This window comes from Papio anubis, chromosome 18 (assembly GCF_008728515.1).
Source record: "Papio anubis isolate 15944 chromosome 18, Panubis1.0, whole genome shotgun sequence".
In the NCBI taxonomy this organism is placed as follows: Eukaryota; Metazoa; Chordata; class Mammalia; order Primates; family Cercopithecidae; genus Papio; species Papio anubis.
Window position 1 is genome coordinate 59,028,599 of NC_044993.1, and position 15,854 is coordinate 59,044,452.

The following is a 15,854-nucleotide window of genomic DNA, read 5'->3' on the forward strand; positions in this document are numbered from 1 at the left end:
CTGCCCAAAACTAAGAAGCATTCATTAAAAACTACTTATAGAAATTATAAAAACAGAAGATATCAGTAGAATACGTTCTATACAGAATACGATAATCATATACTACTTTTTTTGATCATAAGAAATGTACTTATTGAGCCAGGTGCGGTGGCTCATGCCTATAATCCCAGCACTTTGGGAGGCCACGGCAAGTGGATCAGTTAAAGCTAGAGTTCGAGACCAGCCTGGGCAACATGGCCAAACGCCATCTCTACTAAAAATACAAAACTGAGCCAGGCATGGTGGCACACGCCTGTAATCCCAGCTACTCCGAAGGATGAGGCAGGAGGATCGTTTGAACCCAGGAGGCGGAGGTTGCAGTGAGCCGCAATCATGCCACTGCACTCCAACCTGGGTGACAGAGCGAGACTCCACCTCAAAAAGAAGAAAAAAAAAAAAGTCGGTCGTGGTGGCTCAGACCTGTAATCCCAGCACTTTGGAAGGCCAAGGCAGGCGGGTTATGACGTCAGGAGATCAAGACCATCGTGGCCAACATGGTGAAACCTTGTCTCTACTAAAAATGCAAAAATTAGGCTGGACGTGGTGGCTCACGCCTGTAATCCTAACACTTTGGGAGGCCGAGGTGGGTGGATCACGAGGTCAGGAGATCAAGACCATCCCGGCTAACATGGTGAAACCCCGTCTCTACTAAAAATACAACAAATTAGCTGGGTGTGGTGGTGGGTGCCTGTAATCCCAGCTACTGGGGAGGCTGAGGCAGGAGAATGGCGTGAATCTGGGAGGCTGTGCTTGCAGTGAGCCTAGATGGCGCCACTGCACTCCAGCCTGGGAGACAGAGCAACACTCCATCTCAAAAAACAAAAACAAAACAAAACAAAACAAAAATACAAAAATCAGCCGGGCATGGTGTAATGTGTCTGTAATCCCAGCTACTCAGGAGCCTGAGGCAGGAGAATTGCTTGAACCGGGAGGGTGGAGGCTTCAGTGAGCTGAGATCGCGCCACTGCACTCCAGCCTGGGAGACAGAGTGAGACTCCGTCTCAAAACAAAGCAAAAGTACTTACTAAATTTTAGTATCAAAATAACTACAAATTATGTATGTTTTGAGGAAAGAAATCTTATTATTAAATCTTCATTTCGACTGAGTTCTATGTAAATTAAAATACACTATAAGAACTATTTTTTGGTATAAAAGTTCATCTGCCCAAAGTGTTCAGAAGATAACCTGAGATTTTAGAATAGAAATGTAAACAATCAAAACCAAGTTTCCTGAAACTTGCATTAAAATATTAGAAATATTGATAATTCTGAAAAACCATTTTGCCACTATTATTCATATTAACCAAAATATTAGAGAAGTAATATTTCAGACTAGAAGAGGAAAAAATGTCTGAATACAATTCAAAAATAATCATTGATAATTTTTTTAAAAGTGGGTCTACAAATAGCAGTCATTCCTCAAAATGAAATGCATAATTGGCACATCAAGTATTTTGTCTGCAGGCAGTTCTGTGCATTTTAGGTCAAATATGTGGTCCCTTTAAGAGAGTCCTTGACTTCTCATTTCTCCGGGGACCCTTCTATGGCACTGGTCCACTTTGTACGTAAAATGGCAAAAGCTGACTTCAATGTGCCGTCACCACTCTGCTGGGAAAAACAGACGAAGATGGCCCAGAGAAAACCGCAGACTCCAGTGTAAGCTGTTCTCCACTGAACAGGAACAAGGCTGAAGTTGGTCAGCTGGAACAGAGACAGAGAGTTCGTTAGGGCCACATGGAAACTGAAACCAAAGCCCTGAGTTAATATTACTGAGTAGGTGGAACTTACCTGTACAAAGGGCCAGTACACCAGTCCACTCTGGAATTTAAAAAAAAAAAAGCAACAACTTTATTAGAATGCCTTTTATTTTTTATTTATTTTATTTTTATTTTTGAGACAGGGTCTCACCCTGTTGCCCAGACGGGAGTGCAGTGGTGTAATCTTAGCTCACTGCAACCTCTGCCTCCTGGGTTCAAGCAATTCTCGTGCCTCTGTCTCCTGAGTATCTGGGATTACAGGCGCACACCACCTCACCCGGCTAATTTTTGTATTTTTAGTAGAGATGGGTTTTCACCATGTTGGCCAGGCTGGTCTCCAACCCCCGACCTCAGGTGATCCACCCACCTTGGCCTGGGATTACAGGTGTGAGCCACTATACCCAGCCTAGCATACCTTTTAACCACACAAAACAGTTGCACAGTTCATTCCATAAAAGAGTAAGAAATACTAGGCCAACTAGATGCTGAGGTAGTATTATATTTCAGACTAAGCTGATTAAATTAGACTACTTAAGGCCTCTAGAGTGAGGGGGTTGGGGAATTGTGGGGAAAAAGCTATTAGGTACAAGACATTTGTATTAATTATATTTTTAACACCAGAATGAAAGGTCTACTAGAATCAGTACCAATTCTGGAAGACGGCTGCTTTGGAAATGACAACATATATTTATGCATTGCCATTTCCTGGTTACCATGAAAAAATGATGCAGGAATATATTTGTAAAAACAGAATCATCAATGAATTCTTTAGTTTTTATTTTTTTAATTTAATTTTTTTTTTGAGACATGGAATCTCTGTGTTGCCCAGGCTGGTATCGAACTCCCAGGCAAAAGTAATAGCTCACCGCAGCCTCCTAAAGTGCTGGGATTACAGGCGTGAGTCACCTCACCCGGCCAAATTATTTTATTTATTTATTTATTTATTTATTTAGAGATAGAGTCTCATTCTGTCACCTAGGCTGGAGTGCAGTGGCAAGATCTCGGCTCACTGCAACCTCTGCCTCCCAGGTTCAAACGATTCTCCTGCCTCAACCTCCTGAGTAGCTGGCATCACAGGCGCCTGCCACCATGCCCGGCTAATTTTTGTATTTTTAGTAGAGACAGGGTTTCACCATGTTGGCCAGGCCGGTCTTGAACTCCTGACATCAGGTGATCTGCCTGCCTCAGCCTCCCAAAGGATTACAGCCATGAGCCACTGTGCCCAGCCTTGAATTGTTAATACTATATACCAAACCATTGTTTATGGAATGATTTTCTAATAATATATTCAAATCATGTGATGCTATAGAACAAGTTTAGCTGAAATGTTCATATATTACAAAGTATCTTAGATAGACATTTTAACAAACTTTATCCTATACAGTCTGATGAAAAAGTCACCATTATGAATTTTTTTTTTTTAAGTCTTGGTATGTAAATTATACCTCAAAAAAAGGCTAGAAGTTTTTAAAACAGTCCTTAAAAGTGGTATTATAGACTTATTTTCTTCTTTTCACTAATGTGTATTTTTGAAGTTTCTAAAATGAACAATTGCAATAAAAGTTTTATAATATTTATGTTTATATTCAAAAGTAGATATTACATGTAATGTGTATATGTGTGTGTGTGTATATATATGTTTTGTTTTGTTTGAGGTAGAGTTTCGCTCTTGTTGCCCAGGCTGGAGTGCAATCGTGCAATCTCGGCTCACTGCAACCTCCACCTCCGGTTGAAACGATTCTCCTGCCTCAGCCTCTGAGTAGCTGGGATTACAGGTGCACACAACTACGCCCGACTAATTTTTTCTATTTTTAGTAGAGACAGCATTTTGCAATATTGGCTAGGCTGGTCTCAAACTCCTGACCTCAGGTGATCTGCCTGCCTTGGCCTCCCAACATGCTGGGATTACAGGTGTGAACCACCGCACCTGAACATAATGTATATTTTTATTTATTTGTTTATTTATTTATTTATTTATTTATTTTTTTTTTTTGAGATGGACTTTCGCTCTTGTTATGCATCTCAAATTCCCGACCTCAGATGATCTGCCAACCTCGGACTCCCAAACTGCTAGGGTTACAGGCATGAGACACTGAGCCTGGCCCTTAATTTTTAAATATACTTTAAACACAAAATATACCCCTATAATCCAAGCACTTTGGGAGGCAAAGGCAGGGGATCACCTGAAGTGGGGAGTTTGAGACCAGCCTGACCAACATGGAGAAACCCTGTCTTTACTAAAAACACAAAAATTAGCAGGGCATGATGTCAGGAACCTGTAATCCCAGCTACTCAAGAGGCTGAGGCAGGAGAATCACTTGAACCCGGGAGGCGGAGATTGTAGTGAACCAAGACTGCACCATGGAACTCCAGCCTGGGCAACAGAACAAGACTCTGTCTTACAAAAAAAAAAAAAAAAAGAATTTAAAACTTTAGCAAAAATAATCAAAAGACTAAACTCATCCAAACATGGCTTTCCTTCTTTCTTTCTTTTTTTTTTTTCTTAATAGAGATGAGCCCTCACTATGTGGGCCAGGTTGGTCTTGAACTCCTGGCCCCAAGCAATCCTCCCGCCTCTGCCGCCCAAAGTGTTAGGATTACAGGCGTGAGCCACTGTGCCTGTCCATGGCTTTATTTCTTATGGCTGTGTTTTTTTCTTGTCAGAATGTAGTATCATGCAGTAGTATGTTTTGTTCTCAAACCATTCCCTCACCAAAAGAAATCAAGATGCCTCAGAGAACTGGCTGATTGTAGGGCCAGGGCAGGGCAGGTGCAAGGTACAGGATGGTTCTGGAACATACTGTCATGCCAGAAAGGAAGTGGCTTATGAAAGAAGAAAAGGAGAAAGAAGACGGGTGATGTCACAGGACACAGGAACCAGCTTGGAGGGACTCCCACTGGCCGAATCTGGGACATGTGAGCACTAAAAATAATTAAACACTGCCATGAACTCTCCTCTGTGCTTTGGCAATCTCCCTCTGAATAGCCCAAAGACATCTGGCATTCAACGTTTCCCAAACTGAACTCACCTCATTTCTTTTCTTTTCTTTTGTTTTTGTTTTGTTGTTGTTGTTGTTGTTGAGACGGAGTCTTGCTCTGTCACCCAGACTGGAGTGCAGTGGTGCAGTCTCGGCTCACTGAAATCTCTGCCTCCCAGGTTCAAGTGATTCTCCTTCCTCAGCCTCCTGACTAGCTGGGATGACAAGCACACGCCACCACACCTGGCTAATTTTTTGTATTTTTCAGGAGAGAACGGGTTTCACCATTTTGGTCAGGCTGGTCTCGAACTCCTGACTTCAAGTGACCCTCTCGCCTCGGCCTCCCAAAGTGCTGAGATTACAGGCGTGAGCCACCATGCCAGGCCAGTTTTATTTTTTTAAACACAGACGGGGTCTTGCTGTGTTGCCCAAGCTGGTCTCAAACTCCTAACCTCAAGGGATCCTCCTGCCTCAGCCTCCCCAAGTGTTAGGATTACAGGCATGAGCCACCACACCCAATGTGCTGCCTATTTCTTATGTGAACTTGGTTACGATAACTCCCTACTTTGGTTTCCTTTGCTGCCATTACCTAACCGTGAAGTTCAAGATCCTCAGCTCCAGGCGTTCAACAGTCTCCAGGATCCAAACTCATTCCAAGTTGTTCAGCAAATACTCTGTGAACACCAAACTGCCTGTGGTTTCTCCCCTCCAGGCATACCATGGTGCTTCACACATTGTCACCTCTACTCAGCTCTTCTGCCCCTGGAATGCCCTGTCCCCCAGTATGTGCATAACTCCAGATCCTTTTTTTTTATTTTTATTTTTTCATTTTGAGACAGGGTCTCGCTGTGTTACCCAGGCCGGAGTGCAGTGGCACAATCATAGCTTACTGCAGTCTCAACCTCCTGGGCTCAGGAGATCCTCCCACCTCAGCCTCCTGAGTAGCTGGGACTACAGGTGCGAGACACCAAGCCCAGTTCATTTTTGTATTTCTGGAGATGAGGTTTCGTCATCATATTGCCCGGGCTGGTCTCAGACTCCTGAGCTCAAGCAATCCACCCACCTTGGCCTCCCAAAGTGCTGGAATTACAGGTATGAGCCACTGGTGCCTGGCCCCAGCAAGACTTCCTTGATCCCTCTACACCTCCTCGCTGTGCTAAGTACCCATGGAATCTGAAAGCACTTCTGGTCAAACTCTAGTTAATGACTTGTCTATTTATCTATCCATCCCACTAGACTCTAAGTCCCTTTAGGTCAGAATCTGTGTTTTATATGGTTTTTTGGGTATCTTCCACTAACACACCTAAGACAGCACCTGGAAGACACTTTTCTTTCTTCTTCTTCTTTTCTTTTTTTTTTTAAGGGAGTCTCCCTCTGTCGCCAGCCCGGAGTGCAGTGGCACGATCTTGACTCACTGCAAACTCCACCTCCCGGGTTCCAACAATTATCCTGCCTCAGCTCCTGAGTAGCTGGGATTACAGGCGCCCTCCACCATGCCCAGCTAATTTTTATATTTTTAGTAGAGACGGGGTTTCACCAAGTTGGCCAGGATGGTCTCGATCTCTTGACCACCTGCCTCGGCCTACCAAAGTGCTGGGATTACAGGCTTGAGTCATCCTGCCTGGCCAACAGTTTTATTACAGGAAATCTTCCCACAAAATCTCCAAATGGGCTGGGCTTCAGACCGCTGGTTTACTCTCTTTCCTTTCCCGAAGGTAGATGAGACTCACTCATTGTAACCACTGTTTTTTTAAAATAGTATGCAAATATTCCTGTGTTCATATACAAATCCCTGCCTGAAGCTTCTTTCTTTCCCAATCCGACTTCCTGCGTTTTTTTTTTTTTTTTTTCTTTTTGAAACAGGGTCTCACTCTGTCACTCAGGCTGGTGTGCAGCTATGCAATCACGGCAGCCTCGACCTCCCAGGCTTGCAATCCTCCCATCTCAGCCTCCTGAGCAGCTGGGACCACAGATGTATGCCACTATGCCCAGCTATTTTATTTTTGTAGAGATGGGGTTTCACTATGTTGAGCAGGCTGGTCTCAAACTCCTGGGCTCTAGCAATCCTCCTGCCTCAGCCTCCCAAAGTGCTGGGGTTACAGGTGTGAGCTGCCTACTTCCTTCTGGCTTTTTTTTTTTTTTTTGGAGATGGGGTCTTGCTCTGTTGCCCAGTCTGGAGTACAGTGGTGCAATCACGGCTTACTGCAAACTCTGCCTCCCGGTTTCAAGCGATTCTCCTGCCTCAGCCTTCCAAGTAGGTGGGAATACAGGCTCGTATTATCATACCCTGCTAATTTTTTGGATTTTCAGTGGAGACAGGGTTTCACCATGTTAGCCAAGATGGTCTCAATCTCCTGACTTTGTGATCCACCCGCCTCTGCCTCCCAAAGTGTTGGGATTACAGGCGTGAACCACTGCCCTGGGCCCTTGCTCTTTTAAAAAAGAAAAAAAGTTAGATGTATATATCTCCATAGACTTTACAACATAATGGAAAAACTTGTTCCTTTTTCCAAAATAAAAGCAGTGACTGGGCATGGTGGTTCGCACCTGTAATCCCAGAATTTTGGGAGGCTGAGGCAGGCGGATCACCTGAGGTCAGGAGTTCAAGACCAACCTGGCCAACATAGTGAAACCCTATCTTTACTGAAAAATACAAAAAATTAGCTGGATGTGGTGGTGCAAGTCTGTAATTCCAGCTACTCAGGAGGCTGAGGCTGGAGAATTGCTTGAACCAAGGAGGCAGAGGTTGCAGAGAGCCGAAGTGGTGCCACTGCACTCCAGCCTAGGGGACAGAGCAAGACCCCATCTAAAAATAAAAAACCACACACACACAACAAACAGAAGAAAATCACATTTGGTTATCACCATGGGGTCCTCAATTTCTGCCCTAAGAGAAATCACAAGAGTTCTGAACACATTCCTTGTAGTTACTGTTCCTGAGTATAGGGGCTCAGGGGAAGCCTCTGACTTCAAACCTCTCCATCCTCTACCTCTAGCCATCAAGTAATGCTGCTGGTTCAGGGGCTTGGTACCATTGGTACCATCCAACAGATGATGCTAGATGCTGTGGAGGTAATAGCTGGGTATGGCTCAACACTGCTTTTGATAGGGAATGATGTGAAGCCCTAGGCCAGTCTGTGAACATTCTGTAATCCCAAAGATTTACCTCCTTGTGATGAATGCAATCAAACATGCTCTAGGGCAGAGATGAAAAGTATCCCTGACTTTGCCAGGCCTTAAGGACACTGTTCAATAAATATTAACTGAATCAATGAATAAATACGTATTGGATGGGACTGTATATATTTGTGCCGAACAAAGTAAAACCGCTGATTTGCTTCAAACCTTGGAATAACCCTTGGAAACCTTCTCCTTCGCTATACCTTTGTGATGTTAAAGTTCTCTTCACCAGGACTCTGCAGAAATTTCACCTGAAAACATTGGCTCTGAATGTGGGAATGACTCCATTAAGCCACTCAGTCTGCAGGCCCTATTTTGCAAACAGAATCCCAATTTACAAAATAAATTGTTGTCACTTGGGCTGCAAAATTCACAAAATAAACTGTGATCATTAATAAGAGTTAATAGAATAAAGTCAGAAATCATTGAGAACATTGAGATATTATTTCTTTTCTTTTTTTTTTTTGTTCTTTTTGAGATGGAGTCTTGCTGTGTTGCCCAGGCTGGAGTGCAGTGGTGCGATCTCAGCTCACTGCAACCTCTGTCTCCAGGTTCAAGTGATTCTCCTGCCTCAGCCTGCTGAGCAGCTGGGATTACAGACATGCACCACCGTGCCTAGCTATTTTTTGTGTTTTTAGTAGAGATAGGGTTTCACCATATTGGCCAGGCTGGTTTCAAACTCCTAACGTCAAGTGATCCGCCTGCCTCAGCCTCCCAAGTGTTGGGATTACAGGCATGAGCCACCAAGCCTGGCCCAGAGACATTATTTCTTTCCAATTCATGAGAAGTACAGATACTCTTAGACCCTCTCCTCATACATCTATCAAAATAACTTGAAGATTTCTCTGTCAAAATATTGGACCCTTCTGCCAACCAAACTGGAGCTCTAATTTAGGAACAGTTTAATAGAAATGGACTTAATGTTGAGGTGGGAGAATCGCTGGAGCACAGGAGTTCGAGGCCAGCCTGGGCTACATAGTGAGACTCTCTCCACCAAAAAATTTAAAAATAATTAACTGGGTATGGTGGCACATGCTTGTAGTCTCAACTACTCAGGAGGCTGAGGTGGGAGGATCACATGAGCTCAAGAGGTCTAGGCTGCAGTGAGCCATGATCATGCCCCTGCATTCTAGCCACGGTGACAGAATGAGACCCTGTCTCAAAAACAATTTTTTTTAATTAAAAAAAATATATAAATATACACACACACACACCCACAGAATCCTGATATGATTATACAACAAACAAATTATCATGTGTATACTGAAAATATGTACATATATGTGTCAATTAAAAGATTTTTTAATATTTATAAATATACACATAGAAAAATTCTGTATATGTGTGTATGTGTGTGTGTGTGTGTGTGTGTATATATATATACCGAAAAACATACTGATTACATTTTCAAATGCCTGACTTACCAGATAGGTATTCCAGAATTTCTGTTTCAGGTCCAAAAATATGTCATCCTTTTCCTGGAGAATGCTCATACCTATTTGCAAAACACCAAAAGAATTTTAAAAGATTCAGTAGGTACCGTATAACAGTGCATGTTTAAGTTTTCCATTCCAAAATGCAAAGTAACCATCACTATCATCCATCAGTAATACGACCCTTCTGATCCAACAGTGAAAACAGAACATAGTCAGGTGTGGTGGCTCAAGCCTGTAATCCCAGCAGCACTTTGGGAGGCCGAGGCAGGCAGATTGCTCGAGTCCAGGAGTTTAGAGACCAGCCTGGGCAACAGGGCAAAACCCCATCCCTACAAAAGTACAAAAATTAGCCAGGTGTGGTGGCGTGCCTGTAGTCATAGCTACTCAGGAGGCTGAAGTGGGAGGATTGCTTGAGCCTGGGAGGTGGAGGCTGCAGTGAGCTGTGATCATGACACTGCACTCCAGCCTGGGCAACACAGCAAGACCCTGTCTCAAAAAAAAAAAAAAAGAAAAGAAAATAGAACATAATCTCCACTCTAAAACTAGATAAATTTTAAAGGAATCATAAATATGAAGTGAGAATAGCAGAGTATAAAAGTTATAGCAGAACAATTATTTTTCCAAAAACTATAGCAATTCACAAAAAGAATCAAGTTACAATAGTGAGCCTATTGGTTACTTTTCTCTACCTTCCAAAGATTTTGTGAAATGTCGAACATTTGAACATTTTGAAATTTTAATTTCTATCTTTTAAAAATGCTAGTGGACTGAGTTGTGGTGGCTCACGCCTATAATCCCAGCACTTTGGGAGGCTGAGGCGGGTGGATCACCTGAGGTTGGGAGTTTGAGAGACCAGCCTGACCAACATGGAGAAATCTTTGTCTCACTAAAAATACAAAATTAGCCGGGCGTGGTGGCGCATGCCTGTAATTCCAGCTTCTCGGGAGGCTGAGGCAGAAGGATCATCGCTTGAACCCAGGATTTGGAGGTTGCAGTCAGCTGAGATCACACCACTGAGTTCCTGACTGGGTGACAGAGCAAGACTCCATCTCAAAAATATAAAAATAAAAAAAGGCTAGTGGACCCAAATACTCTGGCAACTACAAATTTCCCATCAGTATTACCCTATTCAAAATTTGAAAGTGGAACACCAATTCAGCCTTCCTAAAAACACTTTGAAAAAACTTTGATCTTCAACATTCCTAAAAGAAATTCACAGCCTGGGCAATATATCAAGACCGTTTCTCCACAAAACAATTTAAAAACCAGCCAGGTATAGGGCTGCGCGCCTGTGGTCCCAACTACTCCAGAGGCAGAAGTGGGAGGATTGCTTGAGCCTAGGAGGTTGAGGCTGCAATGAGGTGTGATCACATCACTGCACTTCAGCCTGAGGGAATAGAGTGAGACCCTGTCTGAGAAAAAGAAAAGGAAAAAAGAAAAATGCAATTCAGGTAGCAAGGCAAAGCTCTCCTATTTTAGAAAGGGTTGTAAACTGAGAGTACTTTAAAAATTCTTTCCAACCCTATTAGGAGGTAGGGGAAATAAGAGCCCTATTAGTTAATTACAGAAGATTCTTACATGACTCAGCAAAATATTGGTAATACTGTGTTCCACTTACCTAGCATTAATGAAATGCTAAGTACTTTATGCGCCTCATTTCATGTGTCCCTCCTTACACTTCGCTAAGGTAGGTAGAGTTACAAAGGAGGAAAAGAGCTTAGAGAGGTTAACAGCAGACAGAGTTCAACCCAGGTGTCTGATTCCCAAGCCAGAGTTGTTAATCTGTTACCACTCTGGTTCCCCAAGGCGATCCCACAAAGATCATCTGATTCGTGCAATTTCCATGTAGAGCCTCATGCAAACCTCCAATCCATCCCCTTCCACTTCCCCCTTCATGGAAATTTGAGGTGAGGGAAACTGAACCAGAAAAACTGAAAACCGGCTGGGCGAGGTGGCTCATGCCTGTAATCCTAGCACTTTGGGAGGCCGAGATGGGCAGATCACTTGAGGTTAGGAGTTGGAGGCCAGTTTGGCCAACATGGTGAAACCCCGTCTTCATTAAAAATGCAAAAATTAGCCGGGTGTGGTGGTGTGCATCTGTAATCCCAGTCCCTCCGTAGGAGGAGAATCGCTTGAACCTGGAGATGGAGGTTGCAGTGAGCTGAAATCGGGCCACTGCACACTACAGGCTGGGCGATAAAGCAAGACTCTGTCTCCAAAAAAAAAAAAAAAAAAGGAAAGAGAACAATCTCACTAGTTGTTTCAGGAATAAATAGGATTCTGGTTCCCCACCCCTTCACCAGTGTACAAGGCTTCTGTAACAGGTGCTAGGAAGTTGTTTGCAAATCTAGTCTGGAAATCACACCCCGCGACCAGGCAAAGACCTTCTGATAAAACAGGAGGCCGTAGCTCTCAGGCTTTCTGTCCTCCTGACCCACTGATCCCATGAGCCATGTAGTTGGCCGCAATGGCAATAGGCAACCAGGTGGTTTGTGTTTCTGGTGGGGTCTGTAGAGAAAGGAAGTGAATCCAACTCTTCAAAATAAGGTTCAGGGGGCAGGGTAGCTCTCTTCAAGATGGTGGCTTGTCTGACCTCAACCTGGTTTAGAAAGCACCAACAGCCCTTAGGAGAAGTTCCCTCCCATTTGGGGGAAAATCTGTGTTCCCCAATCCCAAGGTCAGGCTTAAGACCCATAGAGATTTTCTCCCCAGTTACCCACCCCATCCCCTTCAAGGTTATAGAAATTACAATGATGATAGAGGCCACAGGGCCTGTTCTGTAAGCAGACGGAGGATCTCCAAAGATCACAAGAATTTAACCAGCTTGAGCAATCAGCCTGTTTTACAGCCTCCTGCCCTCAACTTGTTCTTCCCCAACCCTGGGTGGAATGAGGTCACCCTGTTTGTTTAAACCAGCTCCGAAGTGACCCCAGGTTACTTATAGATGAACCCACGTTAACTCTCCTCATTTCCATGCTAAAGTCTTCACCCCGGGAGAAGCTATAGCTTCATGACTATAACCTATGTAACCAATGCAATCTATGTGCTAGCATCATGACTCACGGGGACTCCTACTCTGCATGCAATCACGTGCCCTCTCCTTTCTCCATCACCCCATAAAACCCTCCTGTCTCCTTCTCGGGGGAACACACTACTTTGGAGAACACCCCCAGTGTCTTCCTTACCTGTGCCAAGTAAAACTCCCATTGACCAAAACCTGCCTCTTGATGGAGTCATCTGGGACTCGTTAGGGGAATGAACCCCGGTATTTTTCAGGTAACATTTCCATTGTTCTTATTGTAGGCAGTAGAGGAGGTTTCCACAGTCAAGCCCCCGTCCCCCACACCCCAGGCCCGGGTCGCATTTTCTAAGGAGAGGGTTCCCTGAACCCTCACAGGTATATAGTCCTCCAATGGCAAGGATCCAAGGTCCCTTGATGTCTTCTGTGGGACCCCCAGGGGAAAATCTTGTCACCAAAGCAGGACTAGGCGCCTGGGCATGAGTTTTCTGAAGATCCAGGCCCAACCTCAGATTCCACCTGCTCTGCCCCCCAGGGTCATGGGTCCCCTTGCGTTTTGTTCCTGTGTTGGCCCCGGAGCCCCAGGCATGGATTTTCTGAACAGCAGGTCGGTCCCTTCCCTGCCTACGACTGGTTCATGGTCATGCAGCTGCTATGGCCTTGAACTGGGATCTCCTTTATTTTCCCGTGGACCCTTTTTCAGGGGGAAAAGACCTCCCCAGCCCTGCCAGCTCCAGCCTTGACCTACATCCAACCCCCGAGTCTGAGCCCCGACCCTAGCCCCTGACCCGCTGGACCTCTGGCTTCCCAATTTCCCGGCTCCCCAGCCAGTGCCCCCCGCAACTTCTCGCAATCAAACACCCCAGTCTCCAGCCTTTGCCCTGGCCCTCCAGGCCCCTGAAGCAACCCCGGTCTCAGAGCCTCAGCTCCTACCTGGGTCCCCAGGCTCCTGTAGCGCCCTCCCTCCAGCTGCTTGATCCTGAGTCCCTGCCTCCAGTCCCCCAATACCGGGTCCTACCCCCTAGGCCCCCTCCCGGCCCCTCACCGGTGTAGAAGGCCGAGACCGCGATCGGTGCACCGACCACCTGGTCGCAGAGCAACTTGGCCAGCACGGCGCGCGGCGCGCGGCCGGGGAGCGCGCGCTCCAGCAGGCCCAGCCACACGTAGTTGAAGTTGGCGTGGAAGGTCACCGCCAACGTGGCCACGCGCCGCGTCTGGCGCCAGTCGGCCTCGCAGCCCTGCAGTCGCTGCTGCAGCGCGTCCCCGGCCGAGTAGAGCGAGCCGTAGAGCAGCACGTTGGTGGGCCACGGGTGGCGCCGGGCCGCGCGCCACAATGCCGGCCACCAGCCCGCCATGTCCGCGCCTGCGATCAGGAGCCAGCGTGGTCAGCAGCTTCCTGCACCGCGTCCGAGCCTTCTGGGCCTCCAGCAGCCCCTGAGCCCGCGCCGCCCGCACCTGCACCTGCCCTCTCCAGACGCTCCGGAGCGATTGGGCGCCCCGCGCACACCCAGCCCGCGCCGTCCAATCCAGAGGCCACGGGCCGTCGTGAGGGCTGAACATTTGAAAGGTGCCCGGCCCACCCCCATGCATGGGTTCATTCACACAAAATACCCAGAACAGGCAAAGCCACAGAGGCAGAAGTAATGGGGTTATTTATTTATTTATTTATTTTTATTAATTAATTAGATTTTTTGAGATGGAGTCTCGCTCTGTCGCCCAGGCTGGAGTGCAGCGGCCCGATCTGGACTGACTGCAACCTCCGCCTCCCAGGTTCAAGAGATTCTCCTGCCTCAGCCTCCCTGGGACTACACGCGATTCTGCTGCCTCAGCCTTCCGAGTAGCTGGGACTACACGCGTGCGCCATCACGCCCGACTAATTTTTGTATTTTTAGTGCAGACGGGGTTTCAACATGTTGGCCAGGCTGATCTCGAGTGATCCGCCCGTCTCTGCCCTCCGAAGTGCTGGGATTACAGGCGTGAGCCACCGTGCCCGGCCAAAAACATTTTGAAATTAGATAGGTGTGATGGTTACATGGATTTGTGAATATATTAAAAACCACTTAATTGTACACTAAAAAAAGGGGGTGCATTTGGCCGGGCGCAGTGGCACATGTCTGTAATCCGAGCACTTTGGGAGAATTAGGAGGATCCTTTGAGGGCAGGAGTTCCAGACCAGCCTGGGCAACATAGGAAGACCCCTGCTCTACGAAAAAAAAAAAAAAAAAAAAAAAGTATTGTAATTAGCTTGCAGTGAGCCGGAAGGGGCCAATGCACCCCAGCCTGGGAAAAAAGGGAGACCCCCCCCAAAAAAAAAAAAAAAAAAAAGGGAAAAAGAAATGAAGGGATAGCAAAACTCAGTCCCCAAAATGGAAATGTGTTTTAAATGTTTGCAGGCCACGAATTCACATTTGCAACACACGCAATACACTAAACTGATTGTGTGACTTCCTCTAGAGAGAATATCAAGTTAGAATGCGAGGGCTTTTATGAATTCGAGAGGAGGCCCATGTGCCTTCTCCTCTTCAGTTTGTACCTCAGTGATCATCACTCCCCAAAACATATCCTGAGCTCCCAGCTTCCAGGCACTGTCCCAAAAGTGGGGTGTTAGTGGGAACCCAAGCAACAGACACTATAGAGTCTCTCACCTCATAGAACTCATTTTTCTCCTTGCTTCTTTTTTTCTTGATTTTTTTTTTTTTTTTTTTTTGAGATAGGATCTTACCCTGTTTCCCAGGCTGGAGTGCAGTGATGCAATCATAGCTCACTGCAACCTTAAACTCCTGGGCTCAACAGATCTTCCTGCCTCAGCCTCCCGAGTAACTGGGACTGCAGACACCTGCCACCATGCCCAGCTAATTTTGTAATTTTTTCGTACAGACAGGGTCTCGTTATGTTGCCCCAGGCTCGTCTTGAACTACTGGCTTCAAGTCATCCTCCTGCCTTGGACTCCCTAAGTGCTGCGATTATAGGCATGAGCCACCATGTCCGGCCTTTTCTGACCTTTTTTCCTACTCTTTCACAGTCACATCCAACCCTGTTCTCTTCTCTATTTACCCTACTTTTATTCAGTTTTCAAATGTTTAACTTTTAATGATTGCATTTATTTATTTTTGAAAGAAGGGTCTCACTGTGTTTCCCAGGTTAGTCTTGAACTCCAGGACTCAAGCGGTACTCCCACCTCAGCATCCCCAGTAGCTGGGACTATAGGCACATGCCACCAAACCCAGCTCTGATTTTTTTTTTTTTTTTTTTTGAGATGGAGTCTTGCTCTGTCACCCAGGCTGGAGTGCAGTGGCGTAATCTCGGCTCACTGCAAGCTCCGCCTCCCGGGTTCACGCCATTCTCCTGTCTCAGCCTCCCAAGTAACTGGGACTTCAGGTACCCGCCACCACGTCCGACTAATTTTTTTTTATTTTTGAATTTGTAGTAGAAACGGGGTTTCACC

The 15,854-nt window shown here is 45.8% G+C and overlaps 1 protein-coding gene across 2 annotated transcripts; it reads right to left on the reverse strand.

The window, feature by feature from the left end:
• Positions 1-1,281: 1,281 nt before the first annotated feature.
• Positions 1,282-13,869, reverse strand: LOC101025731 (mpv17-like protein). 2 transcript variants are annotated; one of them, XM_003916579.3, is made up of 4 exons: positions 13,455-13,869; positions 9,379-9,449; positions 1,828-1,857; positions 1,282-1,740 (listed from the first exon to the last, which is right to left on the reverse strand). In XM_003916579.3, the coding sequence occupies exons 1-4, from the start codon at positions 13,762-13,764 to the stop codon at positions 1,561-1,563; spliced, it is 591 nt and encodes a 196-aa protein (XP_003916628.2). In that variant the 5' UTR covers positions 13,765-13,869; the 3' UTR covers positions 1,282-1,560. The 2 variants fall into 2 exon arrangements, with proteins under 2 accessions (XP_003916628.2, XP_009194316.2); XM_009196052.2 differs by lacking the exon at positions 1,828-1,857 and having other exon boundaries at positions 1,333-1,740; positions 13,455-13,836.
• Positions 13,870-15,854: the final 1,985 nt, after the last annotated feature.